Source organism: Protopterus annectens, chromosome 10.part0 (assembly GCF_019279795.1).
Source record: "Protopterus annectens isolate FY-2018-M chromosome 10.part0, PAN1.0, whole genome shotgun sequence".
Classification (NCBI taxonomy): Eukaryota; Metazoa; Chordata; order Ceratodontiformes; family Protopteridae; genus Protopterus; species Protopterus annectens.
In genome coordinates this window covers 1,218,043,177-1,218,062,028 of record NC_056744.1, presented here as the reverse complement: position 1 = coordinate 1,218,062,028, position 18,852 = coordinate 1,218,043,177, and the positions used below count along the sequence as shown (strand labels likewise).

Sequence of the window (18,852 nt, the reverse complement as noted above, 5' to 3'; positions counted from 1 at the left end):
ATACATGTCGTTACTTGTGTGTGAGGAATACATGCTTACTGCACATGAATATGAGTGTATTAAAGTTGTATACACAGTGTTGAAATAATGATGAATAGCATTTTCCAGTTTACAAAGTCTCACAGACTAGTCTTTACAGTTAGAGAGGCACAATATAATACTTAAACCATAGTACACACAGCCAGCAACACAAGACTCATAAGTTACAACCCATCAAATTTTCAACAAATGAACATTAGGCTAATCTGCCAAGACAAATGTTGAGGATGCAAAAATGCTTACAGAAAATGTCATATAAAAGTCTAACAAGACTGTTAACACAACGTCAACCAAAACATCACTTTATATAATTATTCACAATTACTACACATTTCTGTCGGCTCGAAGGAGTAACTTTTCAAAGTGTTCCTCAGTGAGTCTATTTCTTCTTGCAGTCAGCACTTGTCCACCAAGACTCAACATCTTCTTGACTATAGGGTAACTGTTGAGACAAGATATTTCTCTGGAAGGGTCAGCCAGATACATGTCCACCTTAGAAGATATGCTAACATTGGCTTTCATCGAGTCTTTGAAATTGTCTTTGGCAGTTAATGCAGAAGCTTCAGATGACCCATGTGCAGGTTCATCCAGTTTCTGCATGGCATCAAGGAGCAGAGCCTTGCCTCTGAGTTTCTGCTCTTCAATGTCCATCCATCGCAAATGGAACTGTGGATGCACTATTCCAGCCAGAATGAGCTCTTCATGCTCCAGAAGGTGATTGAACCAAGCCTCAATTCCTTTAAGAAGAGCATCAACTAGTGGCACAACAAGCTTCACAGACTGCCTGACTTCGGACAACTTGTTTTTCAGGCACGTAATGGTGGAGATCAGGATTCCCATGAAGGTTTTCAACTCTGACTGCAAGATGTTCAGAGCCATTGCCAGGGGTTGCATTGCTTGCACAAACTCAGCAACAAAGGTAATTTCTGCAGGCCTGAAGATAACAATTCCAATCTGTTCACGTATCTCATTCAGCAAACCTTCACCTTGAGTTGCAATGAGATGAATTCTCTCCATCGCGTAGAAAGTGGGATTCCATTGTGTTGCATTGGGAATAATCAATGCCAGATCACACTTATTTCAAGCCACCTCAGCAGCTTGGGTGCTGTGACTAGCCTTGTTCCAAACAGCATAGCACTTGGCCACGGTGCTTCGCTTGATCTTTTTATACTGTTTATCACCACAAGCAGATTCAGCATCATGCACTGCAACTAGATTCAATGTATGTGCTGCACATCTCAGATGGGGAGTCAGTGAATAGGTGTTCCTGCTTTGCCCTGACTGACTCAGCACGACTTTCACGCTGTTGTAAATCACTTCACCATCATCATCCTCATCTTGGGACAGAATGCTTGTAGTCTCAGATCTCTCACATTCTGAGAAGACAGTGAAAGCCTTTTCAAAATTGCTGCCATTGTCAGTAATTGTTGCACACACCTTTTGATCTATCTTGTACTTGATGGGAATGCTCTCAAGAGTTGATGCTATGAGATCATATGTATGCCTTTCCTGTAATCTGCAGTATGGCAAAGTAGCTGATTTTCTTTGAAGTGTGTCACAGCTGATCCAGTGGGTGGTGACACCAAAGAAACTACAATTCTGATGGGTCCAAATGTCAGCCGTAGTGTGCTGCATGCTATCAACATTCATGCTGGAAGGAGCTGCAAGCATGTTCTTGTCATACATAAGCATATTTGTGTACTTTTCTATAAGATCGTATAGCTGCCAAATCTCTGTGTTTTTGCTTAAAGTTAAATCACTGTCTCAAAGCAAAATCTTTCTCGCTGCATCATTAACACCACACACAAGCTTATATTTTATCAACTCATCTCTCAGATCACCAAATCTGCATGTTTTTGACTTGTTTCTCAAGTCAGTTATATATGCTGCAAAAGTTTCACCAGGCTTTTGATCTTGTGTAAAATAGTGCCTTTCTACTATAATATTAATTTGAGGGTTGCACAGTCTTCCCACGTTTCAACCTGTATCACAATATGACAGTCTTCCTCCTCCTCTGCATAAACAGCAGGTGCATACACAAATTAATGGTCTCTCTCAATGGCTTCTGAACCAGCTAAATTGAGCAGAATAAATGTTTTTGTATGTTCGTCTTTATCAGAAAGCAACCTGTATGAAAATAACATTCTTAAGCAAACACTCTCCAGTTTTCAGCAGTATTATTATGGAACACAAGCTAATCAGGTCTGTGAAATCTCTCTGCCATGCCAAATAAGTGTCAAACACACCAAGCACTTGTAATTATATTCAGCTGTACAACAGACTCTCTGAAATAACTGTACTCTCTGAAAAGACTGTACTGTAATACTGCACACACTGCCAACACTTTGCAAATTTTAGATACTTTGAATAGCTTTAGTTAATGTGAAAAAGGAGGACATGAAAAAATAGTTTTCTCTTTTTTTCAACATTTTATATGATTCTGATATTGTTTCAAATGTTTTCGTAATTATTTCAAGTGCTTTTTACAGTATGTCTCAATTTTAAACATTTTGTTTATTCACTAATTTGTTTGGAATGCTTTGCTTTATATGCACTGAGGGAAAAATCATTTAAATGAGTTTAAGAACCTGGAAATATTTTCTGACCTGTTTACAAGTCGTTTGCAGTCATTTGAGCCACTCTTGTATATTCCTCCATTTCTGACTGTGCGCCTCATGATTTTAAGAAGTTTTGACTTTGGATCCCATTCTGGCAACATGTCACTCGTCTTGTGTATTCAAATAAGATGACAAAGTTTGGATGTTCATTTAAGATATTTATTACACACAAACACATCAGGATGCATGACTGGAACATAAAACTTAAGCAAACTAGCTAACTGACTGACTGCCATACACATACATGCTTTCACTACAGCTGCTTACACAAAATGGCACTCTGCTTGCACATTCATAGGATGGTACTAGGCTATCGGCCCTAGGGCCTATACAAGCCTAGCAAATACAAATTCCGTGGCTATTTCTTCCCACACTATTTACTTCCCTGGACCCATGTCTAGCAGGGCGACTAACATGATCCCCGGGATGAATTTCCTTTCTCCCATCCAATCATCAAGGTTCTTTTTGAAGAGGGCCAAAGAGGCACTCTGCTTGACATGTCTGGGCAGTCTATTCCAGAGTCTGGAGAGTCTCTGGGTCAGAAACATATTCCCTCCAGCATGTTTTGTTTATTGTGATGACAAGGTTTAGATCCCTGGGGCGTGTGGTTCTGAGGGATTGGGATTTCTTTAAGTGTAGCATGTCCAACAGCTCTGGGTTTGACATGGCCTTGTATGTTAAGCAGAGATCACCTCGGAGTAGATGACATGCGACAGACTATAGCTGGAGTTTAAGGCGGTCAGCAAAGGGCATCTGCTTTAGGCCTGCGATTCTTTTAGTGAGGTATTTCTGCGGCCTTTCCAGTTGTTGCAGATGTCTTGAGAGGTACATACCAAATGGGGCACTGTATTCTATAATGGGTCTAATGAGGGATGAGTACAGTGAGACAATGACCTTTTTTCCAGATGAAAAGCCCTTAGTGATGAGGTGTGACACATAGAAGGATTTCCTGACTGTTGTGGTAATGTTGTTATTGAAGGTGAGACCACTATCCGCCTGTGTCCCAAAGTCTCTTATCACACTTTTGGTGTTTAGTGTACTGCCACCTATGTGGCAATTCATGGGCACATGTTTTTTCCCCAAAAGGGATAACTATACATTTCCTGTCATTGAGCTTGAGCCCATGGCTCAGCATCTCAGTACTTTCTGTGCATGTGCCCATGAACTACAGTGGCTTTAAAAGTACAACACACACACACTATGATCTACACTCCCTGTGTTCAAGTGGGTTTCCTCAATGTGTTCTGGTTTCCTCTTACATTCCCAAGACATGCTGCAGGTGAATTAGACATTCTAAGTTGGCTTTAGGTATGAATGTGTGCATGTGTGTGCCTTCTGAAGAAGGTTGAATGCTGGACTGGCAACTCAACAATGTAAAACTCCACTGCCACATGTTCTGCAGACTGATGATCCACCGTGGTGATCCCTAATGGGCACAGCTGAAAGGAGAAGAAGAAAACTAATCTTTATAGCTAGAGTCTCACAGATAATTAAACCAAATCAGCCAACAGCACAAGACCTATAAACACCTATCACATTTTGTCTATTTTCAGCAACTAAAAATCTAAACCTGAAAAGAATTTTAAATAGAACAAACTATTGTCAGGACAAAAGTTGGTTAATCATAGATCCACTTGAAGCATCCTGCTTGGTACAGTGGTTTGGGGCATCGGGTGCTCAACTGATGAGTTTGATTTTTACTGATGGTGGTATGAAGAACCCGTTCCATTTATTATACTACGAGGTAAGGATATGATCGCTGGCAGACTACAACTGTCAAGTGTTAGGGGATGTTTTAGTGGGTAAGAATCCCAGAGTACCAGGGCAGGGCTGGAGTCTGGTCATCATTAGCTTTCACCTCCTTGCAGTGCTAAAAGAATTAAGTAAATTTTACTCTAGACTAATTCTAATAATCTATTATGAATGCTACGTGCTAGGAGTTATGCCAAAATTATGTTGTAATTGTTTTATCCAAATTGCCACTTCAAAGTGTCTATTACCTCCTAACATCTGATTACTATTCCCCGGAAGTTTCACATCCCTCTTTAGGAGGCTATATCACCCATGTTGAGAACCACTGGTTTAAGCAAAAGTAACTCAAAAGTAACTCACATTTAAGTTACTAAAAAAAGTAATATATTACTATTACTAGTTACTATTTTGAAAAAGTAACTAGTTATATTACTAGTTACTAGAAATTGTAATATATTACAGTAATATATTACTTATTGTAATAGATTACTCCCATCACTGTATACAAGCAGCACAGTGAACTGAATAGCCTGAAACAGAAGCTGCTGAGATGGAGCTTGAATCAACAGGCTGTCCAAGTAAGGGATTATTTGAATTCCTTGAAGTCTGCATAAGGCTACCACAGGGGGCAGACGTTTGGCAAAGACCATTTCAGCTGCAGAAAGATCAAAAGACAAAGCAGAAAAATGATGAGAGAAAGAAACAGAGAAACAAAAACTTCCTAAAGAGAAAGGGAATAAGAATGTCTATATAAAAGCCCTTCATATTCAGGGATACCAGAAAAGCTTGAGGAAGCAACAGAGGGAAACTTGTGTGAAGAGACAATATCATGAGAGAGAGAACCTTGACAGAGGACAGGTCTAGAATAAGCCAGAAACATCCTGGAATAAAAACATTTTCCTTGATGAGAAGAGAAGACGGGCTAAATGGTTCCCTGTACCACCAGATCTGAAGAACCAAAGGAAAATGTGGGAGATGACAAGGAGGCAGTTGAGGAAAGCCTTGAGAGTAGAGGAGGTTAATTTCAGATCATAAAATGACCATTCTGGATAATGGGAAGCACCTAAGCATTTGTGTTTATCTGTTGCCAAACAGGAAAAGAAAGTCAACATGAGGAACAAAGGAATCCAGCAGAGGGGTATGAGTGGCTGAATGTCAAATATATGAAGATTTTTCTGGGAAAGGCGGCTTCTGGCCCTTAGAAAACACTGAGAAGGCATGTCTGGAAAAACTCTCCTAGAAGCCCTCCTGCTCCCAGAAGGCCGTCTAGGCCACCTTCAGACAGAAGGCGGTTGAGATGAATAATTTATCTGAAATCTAGGAACAGGAGAAAAAAGAAGTTATGTACCTACCATAACGTTCCATGTTAGTTGTCTTCATCTCGCCTTCTTTCTTGCTGGTTGGGATCGGAGCCGATCCTCGGCTCCGACTCGGCCATCTTCTATAGCTTGAGAGCTGTTTACTGACTCGAGGCTATCCCTTATCCCATGTTGCCTAGCGCTAGCTACCCAGATCTCATTTGAAATAGCTAACCCCAGCCATAGCTATATAATGAATCCCTCCAAGCAAAAGGTTGAGCATACCTGTCATACTCTCTAAGTCAGTAGAGGAAACAAACCAAAGAACACTCAGCCAGTGAAACCTGAACTCCTCTCGGTCCAATAGGACAGGGGGATGGAGGGGGGATGCAAGAAAGAAGGCGAGATGAAGACAACTAACATGGAACGTTATGGTAGGTACATAACTTCTTTAAGTTGTCTATCTCGCCTTTGTTTCTTGCTGGTTGGGACAGCGTCCCTAGCACTTACAATCCTGGGTGGCTCATTGGAACAGACTTTTCAGAACAGTGGAACCAAAGCTAGCTCTACTTCTGGAGACCATATCTAACTTGTAATGAGAAATAAAGGTATGAGGCTTTGCCCACGTAGCAGCTGCACAGAGTCCATGGGCAATCTAGACTGGAAGGCTACAGAGGTGGCCAAGGCCCTAGTAGAATGATCTTTCTGTTTGATAGGCAACTCTTTGTTTCTCAGTTGATAGATGAAGGTAATAATGTGAGACAACCACCTGGATAAGGTCACTTTGGAAACGGGGAGACCTTGTTTGCCCTGAGCATAGGAAAGGAAAAGTTGGTCCGACTTCCTTATATCCTTCGTTCTATGCAGGTAAAAACGCAATTGTCTATGAACATCCATTTGGTGTAATTTGTATTCTGCCTTGTTGGTGTGGTTAGGAAACACAGGGAGGTCGATAGATTGGTTCAGATTTTCTGAGCAAACTTTCGGAAGGAAAGAGGGATTAGTCCTCAGAGCAACCCTGTCCTTAGGAAAAACTAAGTACGGAGGATGAACACTTAGTGCCTGAAGTTCAGAGACGCGTCTGGCTGAAGTAATAGCTACCAGAAAGAGAGTTTTCCAAGATAGAAACTTAATGGAGCAGGATGCTGCCGGTTCAAAAGGGGGCATAATTAAGGAGGTTAGTACCAAATGAAGGTCCCAAGGAGGAGGGGGAATCTCTCACTGGGGACCTAAGGAGAGTAGTCTCTCTGAGAAAAGCTTTACACAGCTTATGAGACAATGTTTAAATTAGACAACCCAACATGAAAGTTAGAGATGGCCGCCAATTGAACTCTGACTGTAGCAGAAGCGGACCCAGAATGAAAAAGTTCTGCTGGGAACTCCAAGATTTCGTGTACTGGGGCTGAAAAGGGATCTATGTTCCTAGCCTCTGCCCAACAAGAAAAATGTTTCCATTTGCTAGCATAAGTCTTTCTAGTGGCGGATTTGTGAGAGGAGACAATAATCTCACGAACAGCCAGGGAAATGCTGGGAAGCCTGGCTAGAGTTGGAAGTGGAGCAACCAAGCTGTGAGCTGGAGTGTTTTGAGGGATTGATGCAGCCCACCTGACTGATGAATCAGCAGTTCCGGAATAGGATCCAGAGTCCAGGGCTGCTTGAGAAGGTAACGGTGCAGGAACAGGAACCATATCTGTCGAGGCCAGTAGGGGGCAATGAGGATAATTTTGCAACCCAATGAAATAGCTTTCTGTACGATTTCCGGTACAAGAGGAAACGGAGGGAAGGAATAAAGAAGTCCCTGAGGCCAATCGTGGACTAGAGCGTCTCTGGGAGAGTGACCGGGAAGTGGAAGAAAGGAGTAGTAGTTGCTGCATTTGCTGTTGAAAGGGGTGGCAAAAAGATCGCAGCAAGGCTGTCCCCACTTGCGGAAGATCAGATCCGCAACTACCTGATTCAGAGACCTCTCGTGAGGCATGAGAATAGCTCTGCTGAGCCTGTCCGCTATGACGTTGGTCCATCCAGGGATGTGTGTCGCAATCAGATATCATTGGGAGGAGAACACCCACTGCCAGAGTCTGAGTGCTTCTCGACATAGGGGGTAGGACCTGGTTCTGCCCTGCTTGTTGATGTACCACACCACTGACATGTTGTCCATTTGAATTGCAATGGTCCCAGAAGGGAGAGAGTCCTGAAGAGCTGCACGGCTTTCATTTCTAAGATGTTTATGTGCAGATGGTACTCGTGAGGCTGCCAAGTGCCTTGGACTGTCCTGCCCTGATAATGCCCCCCCCCCCTATCAGGGAGGCATCTGTGGTCGCTGTGGCAACCGGAGGGGGCTGAATGATTGGTCTGCCCTGAGACACTAGTGGGGAGACCATCCACCAGGAAAGGTGCCTTTTGTATGTTTCTGTAATCATGATCATGTGAGACATGGGCAGCTGTTGAAAAGACCACTGTGTGAACAGAAGCCACTGAAGGATTCTCATGTGAAAGTGGGTCAGAGGGATTAGAAGAATCGCTGCTGCCATGGAACCCAGAGTTTGAAGGACCAATCTGACTTGGACCCTTTTGCACTGCACTAGAATTTGTACTTGCTGACGAATTGTGGTCACCCTGTCTGGCAGTAGCCTTGCGGACATACTCCTTGTGTCTAATTCTGCTTCTATATAGGTAACAGATTGACAGGGCAACAAGGCAGATTTTTCAAAGTTTATTGTAATGCCTAGCTGGGAGCAAATTGTGATTGTGTAGTCCCTGGTTTGTAGAAGTTGATGCCTGGTAGTAGCAGTAAGGAGCCAGTCTAAATATGGAAACACCTGGAATCCTCAATGTCTCAGGTGAGCCGTGACCACTGCTATACATTTGAACACCCTGGGGGGCTGTGGTGAGACCAAAGGGCAGAGCTCTGAACTGGTAATGACTGGCTCCCAGCCGGAAGCGAAGGAATCTCCTGGAGTGCCTGTCCATTTTGATGTGATAGTACGCATCCTGGAGATCTATGGAGCACATCAGATTGTCCTGACCCAGAAAGGGTAGAATGGACTATAGTGTGACCATCCAAAACTTTGTTCTTTAAACAGACTTGTTTAAGTCTGCTGAGATCCAGAATCGGTCTCCAGTCCCCTGTCTTTTTTTGGTACCAAAAAGAACCTTGAGTAAGTTCCGGATCTGTGTTGGTCTGCCGGGACTTCCTGGATGACTTTTTTCTAGCAGTTTTGAAACTTCTATGACTGCTTGGTCCCTCAGATGGGGTGGAACATCTGGAAGGGATTTGCTTGATGGTAAGGGGGGTTGAAAGAAGGGAATTCTGTAACCTCTGGATACAATTGTGTACCCATTTGTCTTGCGTTAAATTCTGACAGGCTTTTGGGTACAGTGATAGTCTTCCCCCGACTGCCTCCAGAGTCGGGCAGCCGGGCAACCCTTCAGGGATGTTGGAAGGGCTTCTCAGAGAAGGATTCTCTGCTGCCCTGGTTCTGCGGACCCCCTCTGCCATGAGGGCGGTGTCTGTTGTTGTTTCCTCCCCTGCCCCTGGAGGAAAAATCACTACATGTGTCAGGCGAGGCTCCCTGGGATTTTCGAAACCACATTTTACCACTCTTCTTCTGACCCTTGGGGTATGGTCTGGAAAAAGTGGAAAAACAGACTCCCACGGCAAAAAGAGTCTTGCCTTCTTCTTCACACTTAGTCAGACTGTGGTCCAAAGAAAAAGGAACCATCAAAGGGGGTGTTGGTGAATGACGCTCTAAAGGGTTCCGCAAAATTACACAGCCGCATCCATGCACGTCTCCTAAGGGCCACGCCTGTACCTGCGGCTCTACTCACACCATCGGCTGCATAGGAAATGAGCCTCATTGAGCAGTTGACTACAGAATTAAGGGTCGCCAGCTGAGAAGCCACTTTAGCTTGAGCCCCTTCAGCTGATGGATCTTGAAGGGCATCTCCAAGCTCTTTAAGGAGATCCCTCTGAAGCCGGGTAAAATGGCATAAGTAATTCAGTGACCTCATAGAAAAGGTAGCTGAAGCAAACATTTGCTTCCCGTATCTATCCATAGTCCTGGACTCGAGGATGGACAGACGAAGAAGTTTCCGCTAACTCTTTCTTAGTGGCTGCTGCTTCCACCATGGCATCCACAGGAACACCTTTGGTAAGGAACTGCTTATCAAGGGGTGCAGTGATAAACTTGCCGGGTCTCCTCGGGGTTGGTTCCACTGTATCTGGGGCTGACCAAGCCTTTCGAGCCACCACTGACATGAATGGATCGAAAGGCGGAGAAACCCAGGAGGTGGAAGGTCGGGAACCGAACGCATCCAGGAATACAGACTCATCCTCGGTAGGGGCTAGGGGATTCCAGTTCCCCCTTCTGCTTAAGCATTTCTAGGATGTCCGAGAAGGAAACATTTTCAGAGGGGGATCTCGGGGACACTTCCGATTCATCTAAGTCTGTATCAGACGTGACAGACTCAGGGGAGTCAATGTGCTTCCTCTTGAACTTCTTCCGAGGGGGCTCCTCTAAATGATCAGGAGAGGCCTCGGAAGAAGAGGAAACACCCAATGGGGTGCCCTGGAGCGCCGATTCCCCACACTTGGGGTCTGGAGGAGGAGCAGAGGTTGACGCAGGCACTACAGAGGACGGAGCCGGTGGGGTCGAACGTGAAGCTGACTCAGTGGACAGCACACTCCTCATGACATTGAAGGCATCCCTGCCACGATGCAGAGAAGGCTCCGGTTCAGAGGAAATAGGAATCCTTCTCCACACTGAGGGAGACGGCTCCGAGGCCGATGTAGGAGCCAAGCTCACCTGCACCGAAGCTCCGAGAGGGAGAACGGGATCGGACAAGGGTCCAATGCCACTCACCCCCTCAGAGCCGACAAGGGAGCCTCGGCGCCATGATCCCTCGATGGACGGGACCATCGAGGGAATCTGAGCCGACGATGGAACCGAAGGAGAAATAGTTATTGGAGCTGATGGTTCCACAACTCTAACCCCAATGAACTCCGGCTCCGAGCTCAATGGAGTTGGAGGAGGAATATCGATAGAAGTGGACGGAGCAGACACCTGTTGAGGAGGGCTGGACAACATCTTGGCAAGTGCCTGCAACTTCAGCAACCTACTGACCACTCTCTCCACGTCATGATCCGAGAGCCTAGAGGACTGAGAGGAGTGGGAAAATCTGTGACTGCGCTCACTCTGCAGCAGGGGTGACCGAGGAGCCGAATGTATGGATTCCAGAAAAGGGGACCTCAGCCTCTTGTGGCTCTGCGACAGCTCCGAAGATACTGATGGAGCCAACGGGGAGATGGTCTCCTCGGTTCCGACCGGAACCGAAGTAGCAGGTGAAGTTTGGACCAATGATGGCTCCGAGCTTGGAGCCGACAATTTGGTCGGTTTTGGGGATTTCACAGGCTGAGCCTTGGCCAGTGAATCCTGGGGCTTAAGAAGACACCTCAGAATAAGCTTATTTTTGCACTCCTGCAGAACTCTTGGGCTAAATGCACAGCATAAAGAACAAGAGTCCTGCAGGTACACTGCGCCTAAGCAATAGATGCAAGAAGTGTGCCCATCTGTCAGAGACATTTTCTGACAGCATGAGTCACACTTCTTGAATCCAGACACCTTGGATTCTTTAGACATATCCAACAAAATGCCTAAAAGATACGACACTGACTTTTTGGCCGAACAGCGGTAACAAAATACCACAACACTAACAACAAAAGGCAAAAACACAGTATACTACAGCTAAAGATTGTTTTTTTTTTTTTTTTAAAACTAGGAAGCCTCTAACTTAAACAGCTACCTAACAATAAGATAGAAGGAAAGGCTTAAACTAAACACTAACCTACAAGAAGGGATAGGGGAGGGGGAGAACTCTCTAATTTAAATGAGTTCTAAGGGAAAGGACTACCAATACACTAAACTAACACAAGTTAGAGTACTACAATTTAAACAAACTCCCAGAAAAAGGACTAATCTGACAAAAAACAGTTCAATAGGAAACTTATACGAGCATGAGTCAGTAGGAACGACACCTAGCAGCTGAAGCGGCAAATGAGATCTGGGTAGCTAGCGCTAGGCATCATGGGATAAGGGGTAGCCTTGAGCCAGTAGACAGCTCTCGAGCTATAGAAGATGGCTGAGTTGGATCAGAGGATCGGCTCCGATCCCAACCAGCAAGAAACGAAGGTGAGATAGGACAACTTAACATCAAAGATTCATTTCAAATCTTGCACAACTTTACCTTTATCCTGTAGTGTCTTTAACAATTCAGTAGTAACAGTCCAAAAAGATTCTGGTTGTCTAAGGGGGAGTTTTAATAATCTGGCATTGATGTATTCAGGCAGAGCCTAGAATGCAAAAAAGAACACCTCCTCATAACAGATCCAAATGCAGCTGCCTTAGAGGAGGCATCAGCAGCATCATAACTGCATTTAAGAGAATGACAAGCCACCTGAGAATCAGAGCTCAAAAATTGAAAAGACAGAGGTCTTACCCTCTGAATCAAGCAAATCAGCTAGAATGCTCTCAAGTTTGGAAAGAAGAGACAAGACATACCTAGTCATATGGGTCTAGTAATTAATAGCTGGCAGCAGAAGTATATACTATTTTTTTTTACCACACCTGCCATGGTACAGCTGTTCTTATCAAAGGGTAAAAGCTTAGAGAAGACAGCAACTTGGATCATTTATCAGTGGGTACAGAAACAGCAGCAGGAACTTAGTAAGGGCTTTTATACAAAAATGTTTGACCTTCAGGAAAATTATAGAACCTGTCCTTTTTAGGGGCAGGATACAAGAATCAGGGGCCTGAGACACCGCAGTGAAAGTATCAAAAAAGGCATCCAGTTCTGGAGAGACTGCAGAAGGCTGAGAAGATTCTATTTGCAAGAGTTCATATCATTTTTTTTCATCAGAAACCTGTGAACAGGCCCACTTAAAATATTCCATCATATAAACCACCGTATCTCCAAAGGACAGTTCACCGTATCTCCAAAGGACAGTTCTTCCATAGGGGAGTCAGAAGGTAAAGCCTCCTCTTTTTCAGACCCCAGGGCAGGACGAGAGTGGTTCTTGTAGAAAGTAAGCTAATGACTCCTCACCAGAGTCCAACTCTTCATCAGATGAATCAGAGTCCTGAGGATATTTGGAAGGAGTGGAAGCCAGGGAAAAGAAGCATGAAGACATTATCCCTGAAGGGGCTTAAAAGCCATAACAGCACTGAAAAGCCCCCCCCCCCCAGTAGAATTCTGCCTTTCTTTGAGGGGAACCTAAGGTGCAGGGGCCACGTGCCTGGTCTTCATCTTTTTTTTTAAAGGAACATCAGCTTTACAAATCTAGGTCAGACCCCTGTCTAGACTCAATGAGGGTACCAGGCCCTTCCTCTAAGCATTTAGGGAATCCCTCCAGGCTGTTTTGATATAATCAGTCATGGTTTCCCCTCCACATATGTACCAGACATAGGCACAGCCTCAGTGGACATATGGGTAGACAGCTATGTGTCAGCTTCCAAATGGGCTGTGGGAGAAAGCGGACATTGGAGGCTATACAGCAGCAGTGTTAATACGCCCCCCCCCTTTTTGACTTTCTTCTTAAGGGGTGGCTGAATATCAGAGTGGGCGGACTCGGCAGCCAAAATCTTCAACTGCTAGTTCCCCAAATAGAGAGAGAGATGACTCAACTGTACTGTCTTACAGACAAATGCTTGACAAATCTCACACTGTGTGTAGCACCGAAACAAAAAAAGGCACTTTTCATGTCTATCTTTATGGGGGATCTAACTCCCACATTCATTCCTTGTGGGATGACATGTACACAAACGTAAAAGGAAGGAAGAGACCCCAACAGGGCACATATGTACCTTATGCTTTGTACATATGACATATTTGATGTATGGCACCTTGTAGGTGCAAAGGCTTTGGTATGCAGGCTGGACATTTGGCTACCATTGACGGGATATTCCAAGAGTGATGAATACTGCAACAGTGATAAGGAAGGATATCCACTGAAAACAGGAGGAGTTATCTGCTGTAACACAAACCCAGAATAGATCAGGAGGAGACCGTTATGAATATAAAAATCTGGCAATGTGCTGAATGCTGCCATATTATTTAATTTACATCTTAGATCACTGTTAGGATTTTATGCACAAACATGAAGGATAGTGGCAACTGAGAACCCAAGTGCATTACAGGTGTACAACCAGCATGACTAGGATCCTCATGGAGCTCTGAAATGGAAGTAGATTTGGCTTCTGAATGTATACATCGCTGCAATTATACTCATAATATATACACTTTTACACCATCTAGATTGGGTGGGCAAACTTTTTGATTCGTGGGCCACATTGAGTTCTAACATTTGACAAAGGGGCCGGAACAGGAGCAGATAGATGGCATGCTTTGAAAACATCACCTCATTGGGGGAAAAATACACATCTTGGGATACGGAGAAAACATGTGCTTTAATTTCCAATGAAAATGAAGAAAAGCATTACAATAAAATCTCTGACTTCGAAATGAGTCTTTAAACACTGAAAATCAAATAAATGACCATTTTATTTTAAAGCACTGAAAGTTCTGTTATCCTTCAGGATATCACCATCACTCTCCTCCTGACTGTCTTTTTTTTTCAAAAACGGTAGGAGATGCAGATGTACTTGTCCTGTTCCTTTTATTCAATTTGTTTCCCCGGTGCTGAGCCTTCAAATTAGCTGCCACCTTCTCAGCAGCAGCTTCCCGTTCTTTTGTTGAGAGCTTGCTAGCATAATTAGCGTGCTTTGTGGCAAAGTGACGGCTAATATTATACTCTTTAAAAACCGCCACAGTTTCTTGGCATATCAGGCAAACAGCAGATGATCGGTGTTCAGTGAAAAAATATTTAGTTGTCCACTCCTTATTGAACACTCGACATTCTCTGTCCACTTTCCTTTTCTTGGGTCTACAGTGCCCATCTAGTGAGGAAACATCAGAATTGCAGGGGAAATGAAACATTAACAAGGTTAATTTATTAAATGTTTTCAAGTTTGGTGGGCCGAATCAAAACGTTTAATGGGCCGCATGTGGCCCCCGGGCCGTAGTTTGCCCATGCCTGACTAGAACCAGCATCTACAAATAAAAACGGTCACTAGGGCTAACTACAGATTATCTCAAAGCAGCCAGTTAATTCTGGTGACCTCTTCTTGGCCTTATTCTCAGTCATAAGGTCAGTTGGGAGCATCAGTATGAGCTAGTTATATGGTCAACCCCTATCCTAGTGATTCTGTCATTTCTAATATTAAATTACATCTGTATACTTGAGCAAAATACATGCATCAGAGCCATCATCAGGAGTGACAAGTACTTAGAGACATACCCGAGTGTAGCACATATGTTCAATTGCCATTCCAGAAGTAATATCCACCTACAAAACAAAATAAAAATTTATTTTAATGTCACTTAGTTTAACTCGCTTTTATGTGCCTACATTTTTTAAAACTAAACATAATAAATTATTTTTGGTAAGAGTGTGAAAGAATCTACTTCATCAAAAAGTAAAGCATAAAGCTGGGGTTATAAAAGATATGAAAGGAATTTCTTGCTAGAATTCATATAATTAAGTTATGGCATTCCTGCATGGGAGGAACATTACATCTAAGAGATTCCATCCACACAAACCCTTACACAAGAGTGCAGCATCTCACTTCTGTGATCAGCAAAATTCAGCTACATCATTACTGAGACAGAGCTCAGAAAAACTCCTCTGTGACATTTTAAACACACACTCCTCTCTGACACATCAACCAACACAGTACCCAAAGAAACTCCTCTGACATTTCAACTAATACAGAACTCAAACTCTTCTGTGATATAACTAACACAGAATCCAAAGAAACTCCTGTGTGATACATCAGCTAACAGAACCCAAAGAAACTCTGTTAATACTTCAGCAGAGTCCAAAGAAACTTAGTTGTGACATATCTTAACACAGAGCCCAAGAACATACCTCTGAGGCACATCATCCCCATCAGCATGCTGAAGATGAGGGCCTCTATTATACATTCTGTGATAACAGTAAATTCACTTTAGTACTAACAATAAAAACATTCCTGTAACACACCATCAAGCTATCACAAGTCAAGTGTGCCGTAAACCACAAAAGCTCTACCAACTTATCCTAAACAACCAAAACTACTTATCCTAAACCACCAAAACTATCCAAGTTAAGCTATCAGCTGTTACAGCCAATCAACATCACTGCCTATGAGGATAAGACTATACTCTGGTAAATCACTTATCAATGAAAGTCAACTTGCAAATTATCTGACTGCTTAACACCTTACTACTTTAGCACATTCTGAAATCAAAGGCCAGACTGCACTTATTAACTGGCGGGCAGCTAGCCATCATTAACTGACTGGCTGGTATCTTACATATATAAACCACACCATGTAATCAAGGGTCACCCATCATTAACAGACAGTCTAACATCCTAATTCTATACCACATCTTGTCACAAAGGGCTACTAAATATTAGCTGAGGGACTAAAACCTTAGTTCACTAAGGCACACTTCATATCAAAGATCAGTGAGACATCATTAATCAAGAACCTAATAGCTTGTCCTCAAGGTCCAACTCTCATTAAATGACTGCAGAAAAAAAGTACCTTTGCAAACTGTCTGATCAAGAGCATTTCTTGGTATAGTATGGTGCAAAGTACAGTTGCATACACCTTAAGTTACAGTAAAAGTAAATGTTTGAATTCCTCAATCCCTCAGTGACATTTCCGGTTATCTGCCAAGGTAACCCAGTACTGGCCAACTTTCAAAAGCTCAGACTCCTCCCTCCCTCTTCCTGTGACAGCGGAATGTCTGAGCATCTCCTGACTGGAAATTCCTTTGGCTGGGACAGGGAGCGAATGTTCAGGCTTATTCGCTTCCACAAAAGTGGAGAGGTAAGTACCTGAAGCCAGAATCAGCTAGAAGAGTAAATCTGCAGCCATATAAAAAAACAAATCCAAGAACATCTTAAAGTTGCAGCCTACCTCAACTATGCAGAATCTGATCAATGACGGATGTGTGCTGCCACTGAGGCTGTGGGGAATTTAACCATCTGCTGTTACAGGTAACTAGGACATGAGCAAATGCACTATGGTCACAATCACCGCTGCCTTAGTGGCATTTTGGGTAGATTCTCAAAGCTCAACCTATCTGGGAGGTGGAAGGATAAGGATTCCAGGCCTACCTGGAGAACATTTCTAGCAAGGCCTGCTCTGGACCTTGAAAATGAGTCCAGTTTGAAGTGCTTTGTGAAGATATGAACAGAGGACCAGGTTGCTTCCAACAAAATGTTTCTACAGTCTACCTCATTCCAATAGGCCATCGAAAGGGATACAACCCTAGTCGACTGAGCCTTCACCTTACCTTAAAGTGATTTACTATGGTCAGAGTAACAGAAAACAATAGCAGAGGGCAACCATCATGCAACCGATTACTTAGAGACAAATTGATTGTTCATAGTACTTTGTATAGGAGATTACAGCTGTTAAGCTTTCCTAAAGGGTTTTGCTCTTTAAAGCTACTATACCTCAAGCTGCCTGGGAGCATCCAAGGTATGTAAAATGTTTTCACCCTTGCTTTTGGATCAGGACAGAACACTGGGAGATTGATGGCTTGATTCACATTAAAACAACTTTAGGCATGAATGATGCATTAGTGCACAACACAACCCTGTTCTGGTGAAAAATCAGATAGGTTTGGCCCAACATGAGAGCTTGCAGCTCACAGATTCACTTTACAAATGTCACAGCAATACGTAAATCAACTTGAAAGGCAAATTCAAACAGAGTAAACTTAAATCAGCCTGAAAGGTAGGTTCAAAAGGAGGCACGGTCAATTTTTCGAGAACAAAGTTAAGATCCCAAGAAGGAGAAATTTGCTTTTGAGAGACTCCCACGTGCAACACTCCTTTCATAAACTGATGGCAAAAAGAGATGAAGGGGAGATCCATGGACAGACAAGCTGAGAAGGCTGCAAGATGCACTTTGATGGAAGTATATGATCAACCATCTTTAAGTAGCTTGCACAGACGCTTCAAAACCAGAGAGGCAAAATCCTTTTGAGTCTTCTGTTATTGACTAAGCACCACCTAGAAAACCTCTTTCACTTGTAAACGTAAAATTTTCCAGTGGCAAGTTTTTTTGCCTCCTTAAATACCTAATGCACATCCTCATGGAACAAGTGCATTAAAGGTATAAAAATAGGTTAATCCAGGCTGTCAGTTGCAATGGCCCTTAGTTGGAGTGCACCATTCACCCTTGCTGCTGCGTGAACAAATTCAGTCTGTGAGAAACCTTGCTGCAATTGCCCTTGGCCAAATATGGCTAGACCAAAAGGGGATTACCACAGTGATTTTTGGTAATTCTTTCTGAATCTTTAGAAGTACCTTGGGAATAACTGGAAAGGGTAAAAATATGTACAGGAACATCCCCAACCACGGGGAATGACAGAATCCATCTTCCAAGCATTGCTGCAAGGATGCCTTAAAATAGTTTTTCAGTTGTCTGTTTTGAAAGGAGGTGAACAGATCTACTGGAGGTGTTTCCCCACATCTGGACCAAGTCCTGGAAGACCTCTACATGGAGCTTACACTTATGAGGGTCTGTCCAGGTCTGTCAGTCACTGTTTTGCTCTGAAGGAATATATGAGGCCTGAAGAGACGGAGAGAATGCAGTGCAGCCAACTCCCAGGCTGTCACTGCCAAATGGCAAAAAGGGCATGACCTTGCACCCCCTTACTTGTTAAGGTACCATATCAAGGTAACATTGTCTGTGATAACAAGAGGAGGAACTGGACTCCATAAGTGATGAACTTTTAAGGCATGAATCAATGCCAATATATCATATGTCTTCGTGATTTGGCAAGTCCTGACGACACCACAAGCCTTGCACTTTAACAACTGTGTACACTGGAGAGATTGGACTAGGTCTGAAGAGACAGTGTGTCCTGGATTCAGAGTGAGTTACTCCCTCCACCAACGTAGTTCCTGTTTCACAAATTCCAGTACTGGTACCTGGAAATCTAAGAGAAGATGGTGCTGGGTCCAACAATTCAAGTACAGTTAAATTTTTTCTCATGTGTAGTCTGGCTAGTGGCATTATGAAGATTATTGA

At 43.4% G+C, this 18,852-nt stretch overlaps 1 protein-coding gene across 1 annotated transcript in view; it reads right to left on the bottom strand.

Moving 5' to 3' along the window:
• Positions 1–18,852, bottom strand: part of ECHDC2 (enoyl-CoA hydratase domain containing 2) — a gene marked incomplete in the record, with an annotated part of 851,050 nt that overhangs the window by 88,528 nt on the left and 743,670 nt on the right. The window contains 1 exon segment of the mRNA XM_044085957.1: positions 15,057–15,104. Within this exon segment, the coding sequence (XP_043941892.1) occupies positions 15,057–15,104 (48 nt within the window).